Source organism: Zingiber officinale, chromosome 8B, assembly GCF_018446385.1.
Source record: "Zingiber officinale cultivar Zhangliang chromosome 8B, Zo_v1.1, whole genome shotgun sequence".
NCBI classification, from domain to species: Eukaryota; Viridiplantae; Streptophyta; class Magnoliopsida; order Zingiberales; family Zingiberaceae; genus Zingiber; species Zingiber officinale.
The window spans coordinates 64,490,864-64,516,134 of record NC_056001.1 but is presented as its reverse complement, the minus strand read 5'-3'; the positions used below and the strand labels follow the sequence as shown (position 1 = coordinate 64,516,134).

At 35.4% G+C, this 25,271-nt stretch overlaps 2 protein-coding genes and 1 long non-coding RNA gene across 3 annotated transcripts; 2 read left to right on the top strand and 1 right to left on the bottom strand.

The window, feature by feature from the left end:
- Positions 1–785: 785 nt before the first annotated feature.
- LOC122013906 (mitogen-activated protein kinase kinase kinase 1-like) lies at positions 786–1,508 on the bottom strand. Its single transcript, XM_042570119.1, has one exon. The coding sequence runs from the start codon at positions 1,506–1,508 to the stop codon at positions 786–788; it is 723 nt and encodes a 240-aa protein (XP_042426053.1).
- Positions 1,509–13,343: 11,835 nt separating this feature from the next.
- On the top strand, positions 13,344–15,031 carry LOC122017262. Its single transcript, XR_006121311.1, has 2 exons — positions 13,344–13,429; positions 14,790–15,031. It is a non-coding gene; the product is annotated as an uncharacterized LOC122017262 (long non-coding RNA).
- Positions 15,032–21,370: 6,339 nt separating this feature from the next.
- Positions 21,371–25,043, top strand: LOC122016852 (monoacylglycerol lipase-like). Its single transcript, XM_042574277.1, has 7 exons — positions 21,371–21,895; positions 23,092–23,130; positions 23,297–23,367; positions 23,634–23,698; positions 23,800–23,889; positions 24,120–24,212; positions 24,483–25,043. The coding sequence occupies exons 1-7, from the start codon at positions 21,489–21,491 to the stop codon at positions 24,897–24,899; spliced, it is 1,182 nt and encodes a 393-aa protein (XP_042430211.1). The 5' UTR covers positions 21,371–21,488; the 3' UTR covers positions 24,900–25,043.
- Positions 25,044–25,271: the final 228 nt, after the last annotated feature.

The window sequence follows — 25,271 nt, the reverse complement described above, 5'->3', positions numbered from 1 at the left end:
TTTAGTTTTAAGTCAAGGGTATTTTTGGAATAAGGGAATATTTTAATTGATGAAAATAGGGTAATGACTCATTGAAGGGGGGTACATGGGAATGAGTTATTACCCAATTTCAAGGATTCATTCCCTTATTTGTATTCCTATTCCTATAATCCAAACATTAACAATGGGAATCAATGATTCCCATTCCCATTTCTCACTCCTATTACCCTAAACCAAACGCCCAATGGGAATAAGTGTTGCTATAATGAGGTCTGAGATTCAAATCTCGGTAAAATTAAGATAAATATCTCCCTTATGTGTTAGTCACTATTCTAAAGACTAGTAGTTGTCCGTGATTTACCTCCTTCGTATTAACACTAGGACGGATTGATAGAGATGTTGAGACCAATGTATTCATCTTTTGCCATAATATTTATGGGACGGGTTGACGAATGAACATATTAACCTTTTACTGGAAAACAAGGGTGAACAAATTATTTTTTACCATATTATTTATTTATTTTTCTCATTTATTAAATAGAATAGGGATCGGAGAAAGAACTCCTTCATCCCCTGATTATTCCGTCGTGATGATTTTGTTTTTTCTACAATCATATCAATTATATTTATTCGAACATTGATTGATGATCTGATATAATTACAATTAAATTTGATAGGCCGAATTAATCACACACTACGTATATAAGATGATTAATATATATATATATATACAAAGCCCAAGTACAAGTACAAGTACAAGTACAAGCCCAAGTACAAGCCCAAGCCTAAGCCCATTATATTTGGTATTATCCAGTGCACGATGCATCCTCCGCCGCCGTGTACTCGCCCTCGGTCACGTACGACGATAGGTTAACGTACGCATCCTGCTCCCTGACCCTCCTCCGCCACCGCGCCCTGCACATCACGCAGATCGCCATCCTCCGCCCTCGACTCCGCCTCCACCTCGCCCAGCACTCCTCGTGCAACGCGTTCCCGCACCTCCCGCACCTCACCAACCCCTGATTATCTCCCCTGCCCATCTCATCCAAGCACACGGGGCATACCGCCCCCTCCTCCTCTTCCACCTCCGCCCTCTCGTCCGCCCCCGCGCTCCGCTCTCCGCCTCGTAACTGCTGGAAGCGCTCGCGCGCGCGGGCGCCGGCCAAGACACCGGCGGCCGCGGCGGTGGGTGTGGCCAAGAGGCGGGCGAGCTCGTCGGGGAGGATGGCGGGGCGCCAGAGGCAAGGGGCGTCAAGGGGGAGGCCGAGGGCGCGTAGGAGGACGAAGAGGATGTGCTTGCAGGGAACGACGCGGTCGGGGCAGGAGCAGGAAGGCGCGCCGGCGAGGGTGACCTGGTAGACGTTGCCGGTGGAGCCGAGGACGAAAAAGTCAGCGCCAGAGCGGTGAAGGAGGCGGAGTGGGTGGTCGAACGCGCGGAGGATGCGCTCGCCGACGTGGGTGAGGGGAAGGGAATGGGCATGCGGCGGCGGCGGCGGCGAAGAGGGCGAGTTGGAAGCGACGGACTCCATAGATAAGGGATCGATCTGCTAGGTCGCGCTTTTTGTTGGGTCAGGAGATGCGTTGAGTGAAGGGGCGGATAAGAGAAGGGACCGGATGGCTTCTCCTTCTCGTGGAAATCAGTTGGGTTAAGCAACGTTGGGCTCAAGTCAAGCCAGCTCCGGGTTAATTATTTATCCTAAACATTACGTGAATTGATTCTTTTATCATCTTTCTCCCTTTACTATAGAAAGCGATTCGTGAATAAATTATCTCCGCCTAGTGTTCATTTGGTCAGAGCATGAAAGATTTATTATAATGAGTAGAGATTAATTTTTAATGAATATATATTTTGGAGAAAAAATTTCTTCTGCTCCTTAGCTATTTGATGAATATATTTCTGACTATATGTTGAATTTATGATTTATTATCTTTTCACGTAATTTGAGAACGAGGCTATGAGTGATATTTAGATGAATGTAATCACATTTACTATAACAGTGATTCACGAATAAATTATCCCATAGTTGAGTAGACTTTCATACAAATAATCCTCCCATTTAAGGGGCGTTCAGTATTTAATTTATCTCTTTTCATCCTATCATGAAGTTGATGATGAATAACGTTTAGCATGAGGATTTGCTATAATGGATAGGAATTAATTCATGACGCGTGCATGCTCTCGGAAAAAAAAATTCCTCCCATCTCTAACCATTGAGCGGCCATCTATCAGCTGACACCGTGATTTACCTCCTTTCACATGACCTGGGGATGGGTGTTGTAAGGAATGCATGAGGTGGGCGTAATAACCTTTGCTATAACAATGATTCGTGAATAAATTGCTCCATAATTGAATTGTTACCAAGTGGTAGACTTTTATGCAAATGATTCTCTCATTTAAAGGGTAGTTTAGTATTTGGTTTATCTTTCTTCATCCCACCGTCAAGTCGACTATGAGGAACGTTTAGCGTGATCGTGAGCATTATCATTATTAAGATAAAAAAATTCACATATCTTCACAATAATATAAAATTATCCATTGGATCAAAGTTCTCATGAATTTGTTTTTAATCTCTATTCAAAAGACTTCATTGCAATAGAAATATCTTTATCTTTTAAACTCATGATCTTTTTCATGTATTTTTAATGTAAGATTTTGATTGTATTTCCAATAATCCTCCTCTCAAGTATGTGATCACTATTAATCTGCTCCGAACCTCTTGAGACTTTTTCACTACCTAAGTTCACTCTCTAAGATTTCCACTAAGCATCTGATTAGCCTTAACTTGCTTAGATATTTCACACATAGGGTTCACTCTTCCAGGATTTCCATCAAATATTATGTTACTCTTGACTTGCTTAAGTTTTTCACCATCTAGATTCACTCCCTAGAATTTCCACCAAGTATCCGATTACCCTTGACCTTCTTAGACTTTTCATACATAGGGTTCACTCTTCCAAGATTTTCGTTAAACATCTGGTCACTTATGACTTACTTATGACCTACTTAGTTAGAACCATGGAATGAGATTGATTGAAGTGGGGAATGAGAATAAATATGATTAATAAAAGTATGATGTTTGATTAGTATTAGGGAATCATTACCATTTTCATAGATGATGTTTAATTTGCCAATATATATATATCTTCTCTATTTTATTTTTAGCTACACTATATTATTTTATTGAAAAATATAAAATAATTATATTTGAAATTGCTGTCTCACATTATATTTTTATTACATTACATTACATTTGTGTTAAATATAAACTATAAATTCTATTTTTAAGTTACATCATAATTTATTGATTTAAAAAATATCATGTTATAATTTATAAAAAAAAGACACACTTAGTACCCAAATTTTAAACGACATGAAAAATTTGCCCTGAAATATTTACGAGCAATAAATTTAGAGTCAATTTTATGACATATCCTGTACATATTCTTTCCTCCACTTTTATAAATATTTTATTATTTTATAGTTTAGTGGATTTAAAAATAGATGAAAGAACTCTCTTTTCCACTAACATTGATATATTATATATAATGGGCTGCGTTAGATCGACGGAGGGTGAATAGTCTCAAAAAAAAGTTAGCTAAATCTTTTGTGTTTGCTTAACAAAAATAATCAAATTAATTAAATAATTAAAATAGACAACATAAAATAAAGAGGTTCAGGAATTTACTTGTTTTACAATCAGAGAAGTTGCTAATCCAAGACGCTTAAAAGCCCAATAAAAATATCATTCGTTGAAGGCGGAGAAGTCTCTTACACATTTTAAAAGTTCGGGAATTACTAGAAAGATGGATATCAATAATTTCTACCTCGAGGGGGCTTTTTATAGTCTCTTGAAAAAAGTTACCGTGCTTGGAGATGTCTCCAAAGCCATTCACGATGCCTCCAATGCGGATAAAATTTTATCCATATTCCAATGGTCAGGAAACGATTCTGATTTGTTGGAGGCGCCTTCAATGTCATTAGAGGCACCTCCGCATCTCTGCTTGAAGCGCCTTCGAGTTTGCTCAAGGCATCTTCGTGCCTTTTCATCCGAGGCGCCTCAGACACAATTGAGGCACCTCGAGTATTCAAGATCAACCTCCAAATTGATCTTCTTCGATCCCGCTCAGTTAGGTGATGCTTCAGTCGTCCGGAGTTGAGTTCACCCTAACCTAACTCTGATCTTCTCCTCGAGCAGGTTTCCTTCCGGGCTTCTCATCCCTCAAATGCGTCGTGTGTTTCCTTCTCATTTGCTAGTGTATTCTTCCGCAGCACCTTATCACTCAGATGCACTGAACCTGTTGATTCGATTCCCGTGCCATCCTTCTAGCTAGCTACGTCATCCACTCAACTTCTTGTGTTCCTAAGTTTCTATACACTCAGATACATGACCTAACTTAACCTGATTGATCACATCAAAACTAACCTGGGATGCAATATATATATACAAATTACCTAAAAATAACTTTTCTACATTATATTAAACAACAACTTACTACATTATGATATTACCATAGACAGTCCTTGGACATTTGTTTTCACCAAACATCAACACCAATGGAGAAACACACATGTATATTAACCTATCAAACACCTGCATTGGCAGCTGATGCCTCAATATTACAAAATATTTCTACTGACATACAACATAACTAGGTTAACTCAATATTGTCTATTTATATCGCTTAACTACAATATTACAATGTTAAAAATACCGAATATAATTTAAAATAACCTAGTTATTTAACATCAACAAAAAACATGAATCCACATATGTTTCATGGAATAGAAGATGGATAGATAAATCCAAGCATAAAGGATCACGACAAATGGCTTGGCAACACAAACAAAACTTGAACTTTGACAAGGTCATTGTAACAAATTTCAGTAGTCTTACCAACATCTATTGTAGATATGCCAATATTAAGTAGTTCAGTAATAACCTCTTGCATTTTTTCACCACCTAGGGATTCTATCTTGGACTCCACAATCAAAGAATCTGTAACGACAGCATACTGTGTTGCCATTTGATCACAAATGGACTCAATCTTATTAATAAAGTTGTCCAATCTTGAGTCAATGGTTTGTTGGAGTGTTGCTACTTTCATTTTCTTGTAAAAACTTTCCTTTCTTGGTGAAAGTTTTTTTTTTTGTCTTTTTTGATCCATTATTATATGACAATCTCGAAGGTGAGCCTTGTGATAGGATATCACTACAAAAAAAACATCCATATAGAAGCGGTTTATTAGGAGCGGTTGTAACACCGCTCTTGGAAATCCAACAACAAAATCAATTTGAACTAAATCATTTCTATTATCCTACCTTTTTAGAACGGTTTTGCAACCACTCTTGTTGAATAGCTTTAGCACTAATTTGATTAAACCGCCGCTATAAACCACTCTTAATGATATAACTTTTAGAAGCAATCTTGAAGCTACTGATATTGAGTATCTTTAACAATGGTTCTATGTCAAACACTGCTAGTAACCGTTTCTATTACTCTAACTTCTAAGAACAATTATCAAACTATTCCTACTAAATACTTTTAACATCATTTTGTGTAAAGTGCCATTATAAAAGGCTTCTGTTGCTCCATTGTTTTAGAATTAATTTTCAAAGTGCCCCTATTATATAGTTTTAACATCAATTTGAATAAACCACCGCTATAAACTACTCTTAATGATATAAATATTAGAAATAATCTTGAAACTACTGATATTGGGTAATTTTAGCAATGATTCTATATCAAATGTTGCTACTAACCGTTTTTATTGCTCTAACTTCTAAGAATAATTATCAAATCTTTCATATTGAATACTTTTAATATCGTTTTGTGTAAAATGTTGCTATAAACCGCTATCAAATCATTCAAACTTTGGTCGGTAATATTTAATTTGTTTTTATAATCAAAGTTAGATTTAACAGGTAATATATAATTTTTTACTAACCAAATTTATTTTTTCTGTAATATTTAATTTATTGTTTATCAAAATTAGATTTGAACGGTAATATTTAATTTTTTTTACTAGTGTAAGTTAGGTTTCACTAATAAATTAAAATATTTATTGGGTATACTTATTATTAATTTTTTATAATTTTTTCTAAAAATTTGGACATAACATTTTTATGTTTAATTTTTTTAATAAAAATATATTTAATATTTAAATAGATTATTTCTCTTTAAATTTTATTTCTTTCACAATTCCTATCTTTTGTTATCAATTTTTATACTATTATTTTCATATTCTCATTTATCCACTAATTGTTATAAATATTTTTTTTTTATCTAGATGCTAAAAAAGAATTAATTACTAATTAAATATTTTTGACCAAATAAATTTAGTTAATAACTTATCGAAGTTAAAATTGATCAATAATATTTTTAAAAAATAACAATTAAAGTGTATCAGTCTGACGAACCCAACTTAACAGACCCAACTTAAATTGATAGCTCTATCTCGAGGAAATGGTGCAATGGATCACAAGACATCGAAATTATCTACGTAGCAACAGTCTTGTGTCAAATACTGCTACTCACCGTTTTTATTGCGTAACTTCTAAGAATAATTTTTAAATCGCTAACAACATTTTATCTAAAGTGCTGCTATAAACCATTCTCTCTTCTAATGGATAAGAATTAGTGCGACAATAAATCACTTATATTCTCTGGTCTAATGGGTAATGCCCCTAGGGCAAACACAGATGGTGGACGCATGTCATCTCTAGCGTAATAGTCAGGAGTCGATTACCAGGAACTGATGACCTGTGGTCACCCACCGTACGTTTAATACCTGTGTATCTACATTTACCTTCTTTCATATCCATGGGGGCGACACGAGGGACTCGCTAAGGTGGCCGATCTATTTTTTTTTCTAATGGATAAGAAATGATTTGCAAACTATACATGTTTCAAACCGTGCTCGTCTAAATTATAGTAATACATAAATAAATAGTATAAAAAAACTTGTAAAAAGTTAAAAAAGAAAAACGTGTAAATTATTTTTTAAAAAAATATAAAAGCATGTAAAAAATTAAAAATAAAAATCATTTATCAAAAATTTAAAAAGGAAAATCATGTAAATAATAAAAAAAGGGAATACGTGTAAAAAATATTAAAAAAATAAAAACACTTAAAAAATAATAAAAGGAAAAAACCAATGATTGACTACATCATGCTATTGTCATTTATTCAGTATTATTGATAATGGAAGATTTGTGGAGCATATTTTGCTTAATTGGAAAGGGGATTACTCTCATTTGAAAGCTAATCGTGACAGTCGAATATCTAAATTTCTCACATCATCTAACACCTTTAGTTGTTCCACGCTGGCAATCCGAGTGACGACCCATTCAATAAAATCATGTGCAAACCCTACCCATCTAGCATCCATCGTTGCTGCTATTTTTTTTCCCGTCGAATAGCTTCGATCTCTTGTGATGAGTTTGATGACAGTGGGGGCGACGACGACTAAGAGTGGCCATAGCAAGGCCAAGGCGATGAAGGTTGTTTCTTGGTTGCAGAAGGCTGGCCTCCAGTTCCAGATGGGGTGCATCACTCACTATCTTTGGGTTGATCGATACTCTTAGCGCGTTGGTTCCGATGCACCGGTCTTTCTCTATAGTCCTTGAGTACATAGATGCTGACTTAAACTTCGTTGTTTTGTTCTTTTACTAGGGATCCCCTTCTCTACCTAAATTTACATTTCTTTATTGTTCAAGGTGTTAGAGTTGGCCAAAAATGATGCGTCATCCCAAAGCACATTCAATTGCTCATGAAAAACAATGAGGAGTTTGGCAGGCTCCTAGCGTGTGCGACGATTTCCAATGATGGGTCATGCCCAACATCCATCGGGCTTTACTGCCCAAGAAGCAAGGCGGAGGGAAGAGTAAACCAGAGATCATATCACCCTCACAAGAATTCTAGGCTATTTTTTGTTCATCTTCATGTTTTGATTGTAAAAGAATCTTTAGAGTTGTAATTAAAAATATTTTTTAATTGTAGTATTCGCAAGTATCTAATCTCAAATCATATTGATTTATTCATCATCAGGCACGATTAACATGATAATTTTGATTTACATAATTGATCAGGTAACTTAATCCGTAAAATTATTTAGATCACTTTTAATCAATCAATAGGTTGTACTTTTAAGCATAGTTTAAAATAAATCTAAACTTTCTAACATCAATTTTGAAATTACTCTTATTTTCATGACATGTAAGAGCACGGGTTCAAGAGTAGTTTGTAGTGCTCTTAAAGCATTTAATAATGCTTCTTTATCCATGACATTTAGAAGTGATTTGAAATCACTCATATATTGTGAAAACTGTTATTAAACCTTATGAGTTCTAGAGCAATTTGAACCGCTCCTATATTTCTAGCTTTAATAACGTTTTGAAGTGCTCCTATACCCATGACATTTAGAAGTGGTTTGAACCGCTCCTAAATTTCTAGCATCAACTCTTATATTCATGGCGTGTAGGAGCGGTTTAAAATTGTTCTTACACCTAAAGAGTTGTAGAGTGGTTTAAACCGCTCCTGAATTTATACCTATAGAAGTGGTTTGAAACCGTTGTTATATGCACAATGTGTAAGATTGGTTTCAAACCGTACCTACATAGAATAATAGGAGCGATTTTTCACCTTGTACCAACGATTACAAAAACCGCTACTATAGGATATAGGGGCGGTAACAAGAGGAGCGGTTTTACAACCGTTGATAAAAGTGTAGGAGCGCTTGAAAACCGCTTTTAAAAGTAAAAAAAAAACCGCTCCTATATAAAATAGGTTCACCTTCATTGTTCGAGGAAGAACTCACACTCAAATTCTTTTACCAATTAACATCCATGCTTGTGCCATCCACTTCTTCAGCACCAAGTCCCATGGTTCTATCCTTTTCCCACACAATGTCAAGTTTGTGCAAATATAAAAATTTAAAATCCCGCAACCCAACAACATTGGGGTGAGTCTACACAAAACAAAAATAATGTTTTAGAAAATGCACTGCTATTTAGAGAAATAATCACTACAGTTCTATCTTAAAAAATGATTGATGTGTACAAAGCTCTTACCAGCCACCATTCATCAAACTATTATTTTTCACAGTTGATCTTATGCTCCATGTCATCCATTGACACTCACTTTACATACACATCTCAAAGAGGGGATTGTACTTAGTTTTAAGATATTTGATCTTGAATTCAATATGAGGAATAACTGTTTTATTGAAACTTGTAATCTTATCCAATATCATTTTGTGTATTTGAACTATATAACTATTTTTAAAATCAGCATCTACCTTCCATAAATGATCGGAAGCTAGTTCTATAAGAGCGTCAACCAATGCTTCCACCTCCTCATCTATCCAATATTGTTTGTTTTCCCCTCTTCAACGTGCAACTGATGGAGTAATTGTAGTCATCCTAACAAAAAAGACAGGGTAAGAGGTATGAAAGGAATATCATATTGGTATAAAGGAACTTTTTTAATCATTAGTAACGATTAATGGATGAATTTAAAAAATCTAGGATAAAAATGTTTATGTTTTCAAAATTTCTCATTTTTAGAATTTTTGAAAATCAGATTTAGCCTTAGACTAGATCAATCCCTTAGAAAGCATGCTCCTATAGGGCTAGTACTTGAGCATCTCACCAACACATTAGGGCTAACTTGTTTGTGCATTTATGAACTTAGAAAGGGGTGAGATGTATAGGCAAATTGCCTAGACTTAATATGCTTATTTCAGTACATCAACACAATTCTGAGCGTTAAATACACAACACATATCAATCAGGTTAAGTTATTCAGTTTAGTCAAACATTAACTGATTGCAATTGACTTAACCTGACTAGCCAAGTAAAAGCTGCTATCCTCTGATAATCAGTAAGTAACTAATTGGTTAGACAATTTTTTATGTCAGGTTCAGGGGAGAATTAATTCAAATTCCTTTTATTTAGTTTTCCTTTATTAAAAATATTTTGAAAAATTAGTTTTGAAAAATATTTTTTTCACCCACTTTTGAAAAGTATTAATTTTTATAAACTAAGTTTTTGAAAATTAAATTTTACAAACTCAGTTTTGAAAGTTGAAAATTGTATTTTGTTGACTTTGAAAATCAGAGTTTGTAAACTTACCTTTTATAATCCAAAGATGAATTTTATACAAATTTATTTTTGAAAATTTATAAAAACTAACTCTTTCAGAAAATTATTCTTTAATTTTATCTTCCATTTGCAAGCTTATTTTGCAAGTTAAGTTGATTTTCAACCTAAAATAGCTATTTTTCAAAACTAAGTTATTTTGAAAACTTAAAAGAAAAATTTTCAAATTTTTTTTTTACTTTAAAATCCCCTAAGTCAATCTGATTTTAGTTCGAATTCTCTATTGCATTATTTTCCTTAACCACTTAATTTTATCTATCCTATGTTCTTTTTTGATGAATGTCAAATGGGGAGGGTTAGGTGATTTAAGTTAGTTAGCAATGAAAAATTACCAAAAATAAAACAAGACTAACTTAACATCATTGCTTGTAAATGCTTATTTATTGCATGTTTTTTTTCACTAACTTAACTAGGTTGTCATTGTATCAAAAAGAGGGAGATTGTTGGTGCGGTTAGCACTAACGATCTAACTCAGGTTTTGATAAATGACAAAGTATGTTAAGTTAGTTTTGTTGTGATCTAACGCTTTGACCAAGTGTGCAGGAGAAGCCCAGCTAGGTCGACGGGCCGACTAGATAGTTGGCACGAAGTCCAACTAGGTCGATGGGGTGACCGGATGTCTGGTACGAAACCCAGCTAGGTCGACGGACCGACCGGATAGCTGACACGAAGTCTAGACGGGTCGAAGGGCTGACCGGACGTCTGGCACGAAGTCCAAAAGGATCGAAGGGCCAACCAGACGTCTGACAAGTAAGTTAAGGTAAGTCACTGGAGGGGAGTGACTGTGAGGACGCGTTCCCGGGAAGGGAACTTAGGCGTCGATCTAACTTAGAACCATTTCAAAACTCTTAAGTTGAGATCTTGACTAGATTCCGGTCTCGATGAGACGTAATCTAATTACTACTCGTTCATTATATAACTGTGCTAACAATTTGTTTTACAGGGTAGTATAATTTGCATTTTGCCTCGGACTAACGTTTTCATGCAGGTAGCTGGAAGATAGAGGTCCAGGCGCCCGAAAGGGATCCGGATGCCCGGAATGCAAAATCTATCCCGAAACGACGTCGCAACGTGAAGCGCTCTGGTTGGTCGGGCTACGTCATAGTCCAGGCACCCGGAGCTTCCTATATAAGGAGGCCTTCTCCAGAGCTTCAGACAACAACCACTACAACGCCATCCAACGCTTACTAATCTGTCGTGTTGTGCTCCTGCGATGCTGCATGTTTCTCCGACAACGTGCTGCTAAGAAGTTATTTTTCTTTTATTATGTTGTCGATATTCATTTTAAAAGTTCATGTACTTACACTTGTAACATTATTACAAACTGTTAGTGATTGCCAACGAAAGCACTCGACGAGTGCGGGCCTGGGAATAGGAGTCGACAAAGGCTCCGAACTAAGTAAATCGGATTGTGTTAGCGTTGTTCTGTTTCTCTTCCACTGCTTACTCTTGATACAATATTTTTTTTAATTGCTATTCACCCCCCTCCCCCAGTAAATTTCTCGATCCAACACAAACCACACACGACACAAAGAAATCCTATACTTGGGTTCAATTCTTTATCTTATGGTACTCCAATTCCTAAGAATTGACCTCACATACCCTCCAAAAGTATCACAATAACTAGGATTTCATGACATGGAAACTCATAAATCCAACACTAACCCCTCGTCATAAGTGGTAGAAAAGAATACAAAAATAAGAGCAAGGATTCTCTAAGGGTGCATATATATTTTGGTGGCACCAAGTCATGAATGTGTATTTTTCACTACAACAAAATCGCTCATAGACATCAGTGGAACAACATCGGTTTTAGGCTAAAACCGAAGTCTTTGAGTATTTTACACCGGTTTTTCTAAAAACCGGTGTCTATGAGTGCAGATTTTAGCTCATAGACATCGATTTTTTAGGCGATGTCTATGAGCGCCCTTTTTTTGGTTAATAGACACCGATTTTAACATCGGTTTTTAAAATCCGATGTTAATAAACCCCTTCTTAAATAATTTAATTTTTTCACCGGCCAAAATTTACAAGACTTCACAAAATTCCCTCCAAACCTAAACCAATATCGTGCCCCTTCTCTCAACATAAACCTAAACCTCAGCCTCATCTCCCTCTTCCCCTTCCGCCGTCTCGCCCTCGGAGATCTCGCCGTCGCCGTCCCCTTCGTCTGCAAGTCCTGGTATCGCGCCTCCCTCGACCCTAGCTGCTGGCGCCGCCTCAACTTCCGCTCCCTCGATTTCTCGCCGTCGCCATCCCCTTTGAACAGTGGGTTCATTTCCTCATCACATCTCCCTGCCCGATTCCGCCGACCCTTCTCTTCTTTCCATTTTTCCCGAGTCGACAGAGCCACTCGTCGCGCCATTTCGCTGCCTAGCTGAGCTTCGCAGGCGGCGCCACAGCTGACGGGGCACAACGCGAGGACGAGTGGAGGCAAGACGAAGAAGAAAGAGGCAAGTGTATCTACCTGTGATAACTCGAAATCCATGAGGTATAGTGGGGTGGAAAACCTATAGAAAGTGAGGATTTGGTATGGATTTCGACTGGTTTTCTTCTGGTAAAGGCTTTGATTGTTCTTCCTGGAGATGTTTTGATTTACTTCTTTTGTAGACGCTTTCGATATGTTTTCCTCTTCTGTGGATGTGTTTGATTGGTTTTTCTTTGTATACGATTAGGGTTGGATTCTTCTCGGTGGGATGTGTTCTTGTTGGAGGTTTCGGTTGAAGGTTACTACTTGGTTTGCGTATGTTACCCAAAATTGTTTGACAGTGATTTCTGATGTGTTCACAGTAGGTTTTCCTAGAGATTTTGGCTGGTGTTCGATGATTTGAGGTTGAGTTGTGTTGTGTTTTCCATGATGAACAAGTTGTAGAGAGTTGCACGTCACCTGTTTGTTAGAATGGGTCACAGAGAGGTCAGAAGTGATTCGAGCTTTCCTTGAAGTTTTGGTTCCTAATTGGAGGGTTTCGGAATGATTTAGAGTCGAATTTGTGTCTTCGTGAGAAGTTGATTTGAAATCTTTGGGTAATTTCCACTCAATGAATTTTCCCCTGCAGCATCGTTTACGGATTTCTCAATTTTACCCTTTGATGTGCATCTAACTATATACCAATTTAGCTGGATGAGCATTATTAAACCCCTTATTTGGGTTCTTTGCAAATTTTCTTTTGTGTATGCTGCCTAATTAACATTTCTTTATATGCAACTACATCTGCTTGGTGATCGTGTTGAAGAAGCACTAACAGAGCTGGATGGCTGCTGCCAGAATTCTAGACTTTCAGAGCCTTTCAGGTTCTTTTTTGTTACTAATATTTTTTTTATTTATCACACGCGGTAAGTTTTCTCTTAGTTTAAAGCGAAATTTGTTTGTACATTATGAAACTTAAAAGAGTGGTAGATGGATAAAAATGAAGAAAAAGTTGGGACATTTTTCAAGCTCTTCTTTTAAACTTTCACTGTTTATTGTCTTAGCTACAAAGGTGAGAGAAGAATATCGATCGTCGTTTTCTCATCCCATTCATTCACTTAAAAACTGAATAAAAAATTAAAAATAATGAAGCATTTCAAAAATATGAAAAAGCTGAATAAGTATAAAAATATTAAAAATAATAAAACCACTCTGATTTTTTGTTTAAGTTAATGAAATGTAGTGTTCAAAGTAACCATTGAAGATCCTTGCAACTCTTGTTTTTCTTCCAGATTGAAGGCTAGAATTCTGGAGTGTTTTCAAAGCAATCAAGTGGCTACTATTTGTACCTTTATCATGTTAATCGTGATGTGTTTGTCTTAATTATTTGGGCTTAACTATATGGATCTTATCTTAATGAGTGTAGATCTAATGCTTGATCATTAGATCTAATGAGGTATCTGCAGATCTAATGCTTGATCATTTGTCTGTGAGTTCAAGATGACTTTTTTTTTTATGCCGATCAGCAATCTGTAGCAATAGCACATAGTTGTATGCAGATCTAATGCTTAGATCATTCCTCTATGAGTTCAAGATTACTTTTTTTTAACACCGATCAGAAATAAATCTACATATTTCCCAGAAAATAGAGAGGTTTCATCTTTCTAAGTGATATGAACTTGTTATCTCTGATAGTTTTTGTGATCATAACATAGACCAAGGAAGAAATCTTCAAGAAATGAGTTTTTTTTTTATTTAATGGATCAGGCAAATAATTATTTTGATATATGGAATTGTTTTCTTCTTGTCCAATTGATTTACATAGATTTTTTCTTCTTTTAATAATTGATAGAAGATTGATTTTTCAAACCTTTGATAATGTGATATTCCATAATGAAACTCATAAAAGAGGAGCACAGAGATTATAGTCTTCATTTCCATGTGTTATTTATGTTTCCTAGTATTGTTATGTTCTTTGGAAATCTCCTTGTAAGAGTTTGCAAAAGTGTTCTGTTTGTCCATCCCTGAAGCCTTGTCCCTTTGAAGCCTAATGTCTAGCAATGGGTTCATCAAGGCCTCATATAATGCCATTGTGCATAAGAGAGATGCAAGTTCTTCTACAGTGTATTTCGATACCTTGCTCAAATACACTAGTTTTGAATAGCATATATAAATTTATGAAGAAATAGTGAAGCAAAATTTGTATAAGCTAAATAGCCTTACCGCGACATCTACATGTGTCAGGATGGGGAACTAATGAGAAGACACTGATCAACATTTTAGCGCATAGAAATGCCACCCAAAGAAAGCAGATTCAGTTGGCTTATGAGGAATTGTACAACGAGAGTCTCACCAAAAAGCTCGAATCAGAACTGAAAGGAAACTTTGAGGTGGTTATTTTTCTCAACCTTTATTGTCCAATGAATGTTTTTATCTGTAGGGGCAACATCATTTGCAGAAGCTAATATTAATTATTTGAAAATTTTATAAATGTGAAGAGATCGACATGAACTTAGATATGACTTGAACCAATACTATGAATGTAAGTACATAATTAATGGTAGATTGATAGGACTTGTGGCTTGTTATGCGTGATATGCTTATGTACACTATCACATTGTAGCGGTGTATCTGATTATGTTTGATTCTTCAGAAAGCTGTATACCGCTGGAAACATCCACACTTCCAATCAAAACTTGACACTCTTAATTTGATAGCATGTAAATGTTTACAAAAAGCATTAGATGTTTTGTTTCACAAGAGTGAAAACTAGTTGCTTCTACTTAATATGTACATGGTTTATGCATATGGCTTAGGTGAAAAGGAGAAAAGAACCCACACAAATTGGGACGAATTTAGCTCTGACATAGCATGTACAGTAGCTTAGGGATGACCTTAAGCAATTCACACAACATAAAACACATGAATTAAACAACCCATATTAATTGACCTACATCCCATTAAAGAAAATTTATATGTTGACTTAAGCAATCCTTATGCAACCATTAATGAGTGTAGCATTCTCTCATTTCATAAGCTTATATGGTTGCTTTATTTGCCTAAAATAAGTTACAAACCGGATGCTATGCTTTTGTTACAAACCAGATACTAGTTGGAGACTAAATGATTGCCTAAGAAGAAAGGAATTAGAGATTAGGAGCTGCAGTGAGTAGAGTGGCTGGATAAGCTATCTTAAATGATAACCTTAGGATTAAAGTATTGATTACATTTTTAACCTGCTCAACTTCCTCTAAATATCTAACACATTGATACTCGAATTTAACCTAACCTATTAAGATAAATGGGTAATCAAACTTAAAGGGTACCCATTACCATATTTAGCTATACCAATGAATTTCAAGTTCAACTAGAAGTAAGAGTGAGTGTCAATATGCCTGTGGGTACCTCAAGAATAGGGAACTCTTTGTTTTTATGATTTAACCCCTCTTCATTATTTTACTCACCTCTTTTGTTTTTACCTATATTCATGTTTTTCATTAATCAGATAGAGACCCCTAACTACATTATTTAGGTTACAAGCTCGACCTCTACCACATGGCTATAGGGAGGAAATGATCATGTTGATCCCTAATCTTATCCCTAGCCGATCATTAAACATTAAATGTGTGGGAATTTACTAGAATCTACTCCTACATGAAGCAAATGAATAAAAACTACAAGTAAAGTTTACCGACCCTGTTATGACTTCAGAAGAATATGCTGAATTTTCCATGTATGCTGGCCTTTAATATAGAGGGCTACAAGAGGATTATATCTTAGGTCAAGACACTCCAAATCCATCATAAACCAAAGGGAAAATAGTTTCTACTTACTAGAGGATTGAATGGACCCAAAAGGAAGCTCTAACTTGCTGTTTTGGGTGTTGGACTAAGGAGGCAGTTGCCTTCTTGCCGCATTCCTTGCTGCTGTGGTTGGTAGCAGAAATCACAGAAAATAGGGGGCTTAGTGCAGGATATTCAGGATACCAAGATGGCATCAGAGGTAGTACAATAAATAGTATATCTCTTCATCAGAGGTAGCTTTGTTCTTCTATGCTTCACTAGATTTGTTGTGTAGTCATATTTCTTTGTTCAACCATTATCATGCCTAGTAAGTTGTTGTATGATGCTGTCGGTTCTTATCAATCTGTACACTTGAATTAGAAGGAGCAAATTATCTATGTTATATTCTAAGCAGCATATACTAAGTGTCATATATGAAAGTTTTAGATTCTATGTTATATTCGTTATCTTGCACAGCAGCCTTTAAAAACTCAGTATTCTATTTTATTTGATACATATACACATTTGTTTTAGTTATTTGACATATGGTGGATTTATGTGTTTTTACAGTTTACAAATCTCAAGTACTCCAGAGTTGAAATTGATGAAGTGCGGTTCGAGTGGGCTGAATGCATGCTAGATTACATTTGAAGTGCGGTTCTACCTTGATGTGTTAAAAGAATGTTCTACCTTGATTTTGATATTTATTAGCTAGCTTTTGATGTAAAAAGAATGTTTGGGTATTTTATGGATATTGTTGTAAGAAGATTATTTATATAATTTGTGAATATTTGTGTATTTTATGGATATTATTGAATGAAGAATATTTGTACAATTTGTGAATATTTGTGTATTTTTTTTTGTTATTGTCGGTTTTAAAATCAAATCTGTGCTGTTAGAAAAAATACATATTACATCGGTTTTCCACCGATGTAAAACCGGTGTTATAAAGTAATATTACATCGGTCATTTACCGCTGCCAAAACTGGTGTTATTAACATACAATATTACATCGGTTTTACACCGTGTATGAAACGGTGTCGTTAAGTGATACTACACCGGTTAATAACCGATTCGAAAATCGGTGTCGTTAAGTGATACTACACCGGTTTTAACCCGATGTCTAAAATGACAGACTTTTAACATCGGCTTCATAGACATCGGTCGAAAATCAAATAGACACCGGTGGAAAACCGATGTCTATGAGCGATTTTATTGTAGTGTTTAATTTATACCTTAAATAAATTTGCTACATAACACACACATATATATATATATATATATGTATGTTTTTCTTTATATGTGTTATCCTTTCCCAATTAAATTTTACAAGATAAATATGACATTTGGATCTACATATTTATCTTAGAATTATATATGTATATATACACACATGTGTATATTTCTTAATTAAATTTTTTGCATAAAATTTATATGCAATAAAATTTATGTCCACACATCTTATAAATTTTAAACTTGCTAAATCCTTTACACACACTAAGCCATGTATAAATTTATTTCCAGTTCTATTTTATCCGAGAATCAAATAATTCATTATCATATATTTTAATTCCTACCCGTATCTAAATTAGCCATGTCATATATTTATTTCCAATTCTACCTTAGCCGAGCCTTCTAAATTAGGTACCTTATATTTGGTATCAAATAACTATATATATATATATATATATATATATATATATACTAGTGTGATCGTGCACACGCGTTGCGTGTGTAATATAATAATATATAAATTATTTGGGTATTTGAAAATCCGAATTGTTTGAATTTTCTAGTGTCACCCTTATAAGATTACCCATGCAATAGTGACGCTAGAGAATCCCAACAACAAACTACTGTAATGAGCTTCCCTATGTAAAAAATTATTTTAATTTAATATTATACTTGTCTTAGTAAAAAAACTAAGAAAAGTATATTTTTTAACATCGTCGGCCTAAATTATTTATAGAAGCTTTTTTGATCATATTGTTGTCAATTCTAAGATATGGGACTAAAGAGAAATATATATATATTTTTTATATAAAACAACCAAAGAAAATTAATGATGAAAAAAATTCATAATAATACGCTGTAGCTGAGTCTCGAACTCTAGAGCACTGATTGTTTCGCTCGTAGAATTACTAATAAACCTTGGAATTATTTTTAGTGTAAATAGAAAAAAAGGTATTAACGTAAATGCATTTTAGGCTTCACCAAAGTTAGTTAGTAAAGGGGGGAGATTTTTAATAAAATAGTAAGATATATATATATATATATATACTTCCTTTTATCATTTGAAAGATTCATGTATTTATTTTATACACATCTAAGTTATACAAATTTATAATTTATATTGCCTAATCATTAATTTTTATAAATTCATGGATATTTAAGTCATACAATTTATTTAAGTTTAGATATACTATAACTTATTGATTAAACATAATTAAAGCTAGTCACTTAAATTAAAACTTCATTCTAATTAAATCTGAACTAAATAAATAAATATTTTTAATTAAAGCAATTGATTTAGGATATTACATTAGTCCTCCAATGCCTACTATCATATCACACGGTAACCTTTTCCTAAAGGTTGCCCTATCAATGAGAAGATGACTAATGCAAGCAGAATCATAATCCATTGTCAATCTACACATCCATCTCATTCGTTCGACTCTTTTTCTTCTTTTGTTTTGATATGATGGACATTATCTCAAAGGTATGAACAAATGAGCACATAATATAGAGTAAATAACAAGACCAACATATTATTTGTTGTTTGTTGAAGCAATAATAGGTTCTTTAGTTTTCGTCGTTGTTCGATAATAGGAAGGCGAGTCATTTGATCTACATAAATATAATCTAACAAGTAATTATAATTTATGGATTGGAAGGTAGTGCAAGCAGCACTGGTAACAAGTAAATTGGTTATCATTTTTAAAACAAGAAACAAACCATGGGCATCATATATTACAAGCAAATTCCTCAAGATGCATCTTTTTATATATGGTAGGAAATCATGTTTGTCCTATTTTTTTTATTATTTTTTTCCTTTTCCACATAAATCCAGAATAAACATAATCCCTTTATAGATATATATCATAGTTTTATGCTAAAAACCATCATCATAATCAAATTCTTACAAAAAATAATACACAACTCCATAGAGTAATCAACAGAAACAACACAAAGTTATAGTTAATAACACATCATATTGTACTCCCAACAATCTTAGAGCAATTTCTTACTTATGAATTCATAAGCATAAACAGGAGATATGCAAGTGTAGAGGATTTGAAGGCTTGAGATATCAAGAATGAGGGTACGATTGATTTAGATTGGAGAAGAAGAAGATATTTAGGGTAGAAAAAGAAAAGAGAGGGAAAACAGTGTGTGTTGGTGGGAGGATTTTTGAGGCAGAAAGCTTAAGGCGGTAGAGGATTTGGAAGCTTGAGATATTAGAAATGAGGGTATAGTTGATTTGGATGAGAGAAGAAGATATTATAGGGTTGAAAAAAAGAAAGGGAGAGAAAGTAAAAAAGAAGACATGCTAAATCGAGAGGAATGAATACTAATTTTTTTTTCATCCCTCCCAATTTTACCACGGATTGAAGAAAATCCATAGATTAGTTTATATAATTTACTATTCAGTAAATAATCTCACTCACCAAACACATTAATTGATTCTCATACCCTTTCCTTTGGTCAACTCCCTCTAACCAAGTAGGCCCTTAAGTTTTTCACCCTTTAGGGTTCATTTCTCCAAAATTTTTGTCAAGAATTTATCAAGCATTCAATCACCCTTGATTTGCTTAGACTTTTCGCTTAAAGTTCACTTCTCTAGGAGCCCCCACCTCCTTCATTCAAGGTCACTATTCTATCTACATGGTTTGATCTGAATAACTCGGATACCACTTGTTAAAATTAAAAGAATTCACATATCTTTATAATAATATGATATTATATACTTTAGACCTAAGTCCATATGAATTTATTCTTAGACTTTATCTAAAAACTCTTGTTTGATGATATCTTTTATTTTTTTTAAATTTATAATTTTTTTAATGTGTTTTATGAGACTTTGATTGCATTCTTAGCTATCCTATTCTTAATGGGATGTTAAACTAGAGGGTATAAATTTAGGATCAATTATCGAGGGACAAACGTTATCTTTTGTTACAATGATTCGCGAACAAATCTGATGCCAAATCTGCTTGGAAATCACATGAAATATGTGACGGCAATAATTTATTCCCATCATTTAATATTGTCCCACCCCTTTGCCAATAAATTGAGCCACAACGGGATGCTGTTCGCTGCGATGAAAAGAGAGGGAGACGCATACTACTACCTTTCCTTTACGGTCATTTTCTTCCTATTAATTATGGGTTCAAAGTTCAACGTCCATAATCCTTCTGATCGCGACTTGCAACTTAATTGGATGGGCTCATAAAATCATAGATGCATCACCGCCAAATGAAGTCAGTCGCACCGACCAGTGGACTAAACTCGTGGCCACACCAACAAGAACGCGTCATGGAATAATGATAGTATATTAGCTCCGAAATCCAACTCCACATTTAAGAATTGAATAAATGCACTCAGTCGCACCAACCAAACTTTTTTTTTTCTTTCTAAATTCTATTATATATTTAAACATATTTTTATACTCCAAAATTTAACCACAATAGTTATCTATTAATTTCAGTTATGTTTTTCCATGTGGGTCTTTGAAAGGCTCGGCGACACTTTTCTACGATTACGCGGAGCAAAACTACGAAACAGATTAACAATTGAATGCAATGACATCATCTAATAGATTCGTGCAAGTTTTGGTTAAGGAAAGAAGCACAATGGGAGATATGCTTTTATTCCCTTTTATTAATTTGATAGTTTCGACGTGTACAAGCCTTCTCCCATGTATTATTCACTTACCGCGAAACGTAACGAGTGAGTTTTTGACGCAACCGTCAAAAGCCCGAATAGTCCATGAAATGAAATGAAAAAAACGATAGGCGAATCGCGGGGAAGAGAGTCTATATACGCCAACCCTTTTCGAAGCCGCCCAACCAAATCGAAAAAGGAGAGAGAGAGAGGCAAAGCCAACCCGGAGGCGAAGAAGGAAGAGGAGAAGGCGAAGAGGAGAGGGCGAAGAGGAGGCATGGAGAAGGCCGCGCGGGTGGAGGAGCTGACTTCCGGCGCCAGCGGCCGTATTATCCCCGTCTTCAGGAACATGAGGAGGTCCGTGCCGTCGCTGGCATCGCTCCTACGCGTGGTCCTTTTGTTGCATTCTCTCGCCACGTGGTTCCTCCTCCTTATTCTCCGACGTAATCCCATCTCATCTCGCACGGCGGCGGCGAGTTCTCCTCGGCGGAAGACGGTCAAGGGCCGGTGGTCGATGGCCGCGGAGGAGGAGGACGTGCGGCGGCGGCGGGAGATCGCCGAGGGGGTGGAGATGGTTTCCCCGTCGGAGGAGATGATGTGGCGCGGGGAGACGTCCGTGTTCGAGGGAACGAGGAGAAGGGCGCTCTTCTGCCGATCGTGGATGCCGATGTCGGGAGATTTGAGGTGAGGGTTTCGATCCGATTCTGTCGGCGAAAATTAGGGTTCTGATGGATTTCGCGGCTTTGGATTGGCTACGTCGATAATCCATGTTTGTGATTTTCAAAATGCAATATCGCCTCTTGCGCTATGCTTGATGATTCACTTTGCTCTAGAGAATTTCAATAGATTTAGATTGCAGGATATACAGAAAAATGTTGGTCTTTATCTTCCTTGAATGTATAGTTTGACCATATTGTTTGTTTTATAATTGCCAAATTCATGAAACTTCTGGTCTTCTTCCTAATAGATTTTTGAACTAACTTTCAACTTTTTAACCTTTACGTAACAAAATTTGGGGAGTTAAATCTTATAACTTATAGATATATTGTTATCTCATGTGAATAAAATTTAGGATTATTTTAATCGTTTTGTCTAAGATCAGTTAATCCTTATGATGCTATGAATAAAAAAAAAATCTTAGTTTTCAAATGAAGTCTTGATTAAATTCATTGTTTCCATTTATTTGTTCATTTGGCTGGAAATGGTATTTTAGTTAAGTTTTACTACGGTCACAAATCCAGAAACAATTTTCTACCACGGCTTGTGTTATATTTTGCTTCTTTTGACTATTTCCTGTAGCAGTTGGATGAATCCGATCTTCTTTTGTATGCCATGATTCAATTAGTTGTTCTTCACTGTAATGCTTAAGGCAGGCTAGTTCTCACCAAGAATTCAGATAAAGGCTACTTTTTTTTTCTCTCTTTTATCTTTCAGACCTTTCTTGTTGGATTTCATCCTGTTAGGTCAAATTAATAAGATAAGATTTCTTCCCTCCTACGCGCGCGCGCACACAATTTTGAGTTAGTTAGACTGACCAAAATTATCAGGACTCAACCAAGTCAGAAGTTAGCTAGCTTAAAGAATCAAATATGCTGCTTGTCTAATGCGAAAATCACCTAATTTTGGTAGTAATAGATGTATGGTTCTTTTCCCCTGTAGGCATTATTAACAAAAATTCCTATTGTGATTAGATTTGATGGATGAAATTGCATCTTGCATCTTGATTGGTTGATTACAAGTAATTTTTTCTTTAAAAAAACAAATCCTATAAGAATCTAGCAATTTGTACATTGGAATGGCTCGTGACATTTTTATTCAAGCTGTTGCATGGTCAATTATCATGATGCCTAATTAGGATTTGTTTCTTCTTACAATTTCAGGGGTATAATGTTGATAATACATGGGCTTAATGAACATAGGTATGGCACCGACTTGATGTGTTTATACTGCTAGCATATTCCAACTATAACTTACTACCACATTATCCTTTCTTTGGTCCCAATGACTTGTTGATAGTCATTGCCATTTTTCTTTTTGTCACTTTATTGAGAATATCGTTGAATAACAGAACTGCCATTTTTCCAGTGGAAGATACGCTCACTTTGCTAAGCAACTAATGGCATGCAACTTTGGAGTATATGCAATGGATTGGATAGGTGCATCGGTTTTTCTTTCTAGTTTTTTTTTTCTTTTTCTTTTTTTAAAAAATTGTGTTTGTTTGTATCCTAAATCTAGAATAATAGTCTCTATTTGATGTTTTCACTACTACCTCAATATAGCCTACTGTTCAAAAACCTTAGGTTGCAATAAAAATGTATAGTTTACTACAAGAAATGCAGGAAAATCAAATGGTATCAAGTTTTTGCATTCCTCTTCTATGATCTGCATGATTCTCTCATAACTCTTTTAGAATCTTCAACAGGCCATGGTGGGAGTGATGGATTGCATGGATATGTACCTTCACTAGATCATGTTGTTGAAGACACAGTATGTTAACTTTTTTTTGTTAGAGATTATTATTTTTCATGTTTATGAATCAGTCATATTCTGGATCATGCTTATTAGAATTTCCTTTTTACATGTTCTAGGGAAAATTCCTAGAAAAGATCAAATCTCAGAATCCTGATACACCCTGTTTCCTTTTTGGTCACTCCACTGGTGGAGCAGTGGTTCTGAAGGTAAAGTCATTTGTGGAAAAATAACCTACATCCCAACTTACTAATGACAATCTCCTTTAGCACAATTCAGAGTTGATTTAATGGCAGCCGTTTGCAAGTAAATAGTTGTTATTAAATCAACCGGATCTTCCAGCTTTTCTTAGGCGCCTTCATGCAGTTTCTTCCTGAAGGCCCCTTTCAGTTTAGTTTTTCCTTTATTTATCTCTCTAATAACATGGGTTGCATGACAGGCCGCTACTTTTCCTCATATTGAGGCTTTGGTGGAGGGGATCATATTGACATCTCCAGCTATTCGTGTAAAGCCTGCTCATCCAATAGTTAGGGTAATTGCTCCTTCTTATAGTCTATTTTGGTAAGCTGCAAGATATTGCTGTCCATCTTTGAGTCCATTGATAGGTATATATGGTGTAAGATTTCATTTGCTTAAGTAGCTAAGCAGTGTTACAGCTGTGCAACTAAAAAACCCAAAGACTCGTGTCAAAGCCATACTTGACACTTAGAAACTTCATAACTAGAAACTTTTGATAGTATTCTTTCGTGCCCTTGTACCAATAGCTCATCTCTCATGTGAGTTGTTTTCTAACGTGCTGTAGACTATGGCACCCTTCATCTCTATTGTACTGCCGAAATTCCAATTCAAGGGGGCTAACAAAAAGGGAATCCCAGTATCAAGAGACCCAGCAGCTATGTTGGCCAAGTACTCAGATCCTCTAGTTTACACTGGACCGATCAGAGTTCGGACAGGCCATGAGATCCTACGCATAACCTCTTATCTGATGCAAAATCTCAAGTACATCACCCTGCCTTTTTTGGTGCTGCATGGGACTGCTGACCGGGTCACCGATCCATTGGCATCGCAGGATTTGTACAACCTTGCTTCGTCTAAACACAAGAATATAAAGCTCTATGAGGGCTTCTTACATGACCTTCTGTTTGAGCCAGAGCGTGATGAAATTGGAGCAGACATAATCAATTGGATGCTCAAGAGGCTGCAACAGAAGCAGTTGTAATTATGCTCGTTGTTCCTTGCCAGGTATTTCGTTAATTTGTAAATATAGTCTTTCAATGCTTTGTTATCCGACGATTACGTTTCAACTCAACTTCTTGTCCAAATAATATGAGCCATAGACGGTTCTATTGTTCGTTTTCTTTTATTTATCTATTTATTAATTGGTTTAATGCTCGTTTGTGTTTCGTGGCTTGAAAAGTTTGTTTATGTTTATGGTGCCTAAAAGGAGAAATGCTCGATCGCCTGGCTAGCTAATTCATAATTTCAATTTCTTTAATATAATTTATATAGAAAATCTGATGAACATAAAAGTATATATATTTATAACACTAACTAAGATTAATTGCTAATTTTAACATATATGTTTAATATT

What these genes read in the sequence shown, in the direction of transcription:
- LOC122013906 (XM_042570119.1), bottom strand. Translation starts at nt 1,508, where the DNA reads ATGGAGTCCGTCGCTTCCAACTCGCCCTCTTCGCCGCCGCCGCCGCCG.
- LOC122016852 (XM_042574277.1), top strand. Translation starts at nt 21,489, where the DNA reads ATGGAGAAGGCCGCGCGGGTGGAGGAGCTGACTTCCGGCGCCAGCGGC. An exon ending in CATGGGCTTAATGAACATAG is followed by an intron (nt 23,131 to 23,296) that starts GTATGGCACCGA and finishes CCATTTTTCCAG; the next exon opens with TGGAAGATACGCTCACTTTG. An exon ending in ATATGCAATGGATTGGATAG is followed by an intron (nt 23,368 to 23,633) that starts GTGCATCGGTTT and finishes AATCTTCAACAG; the next exon opens with GCCATGGTGGGAGTGATGGA.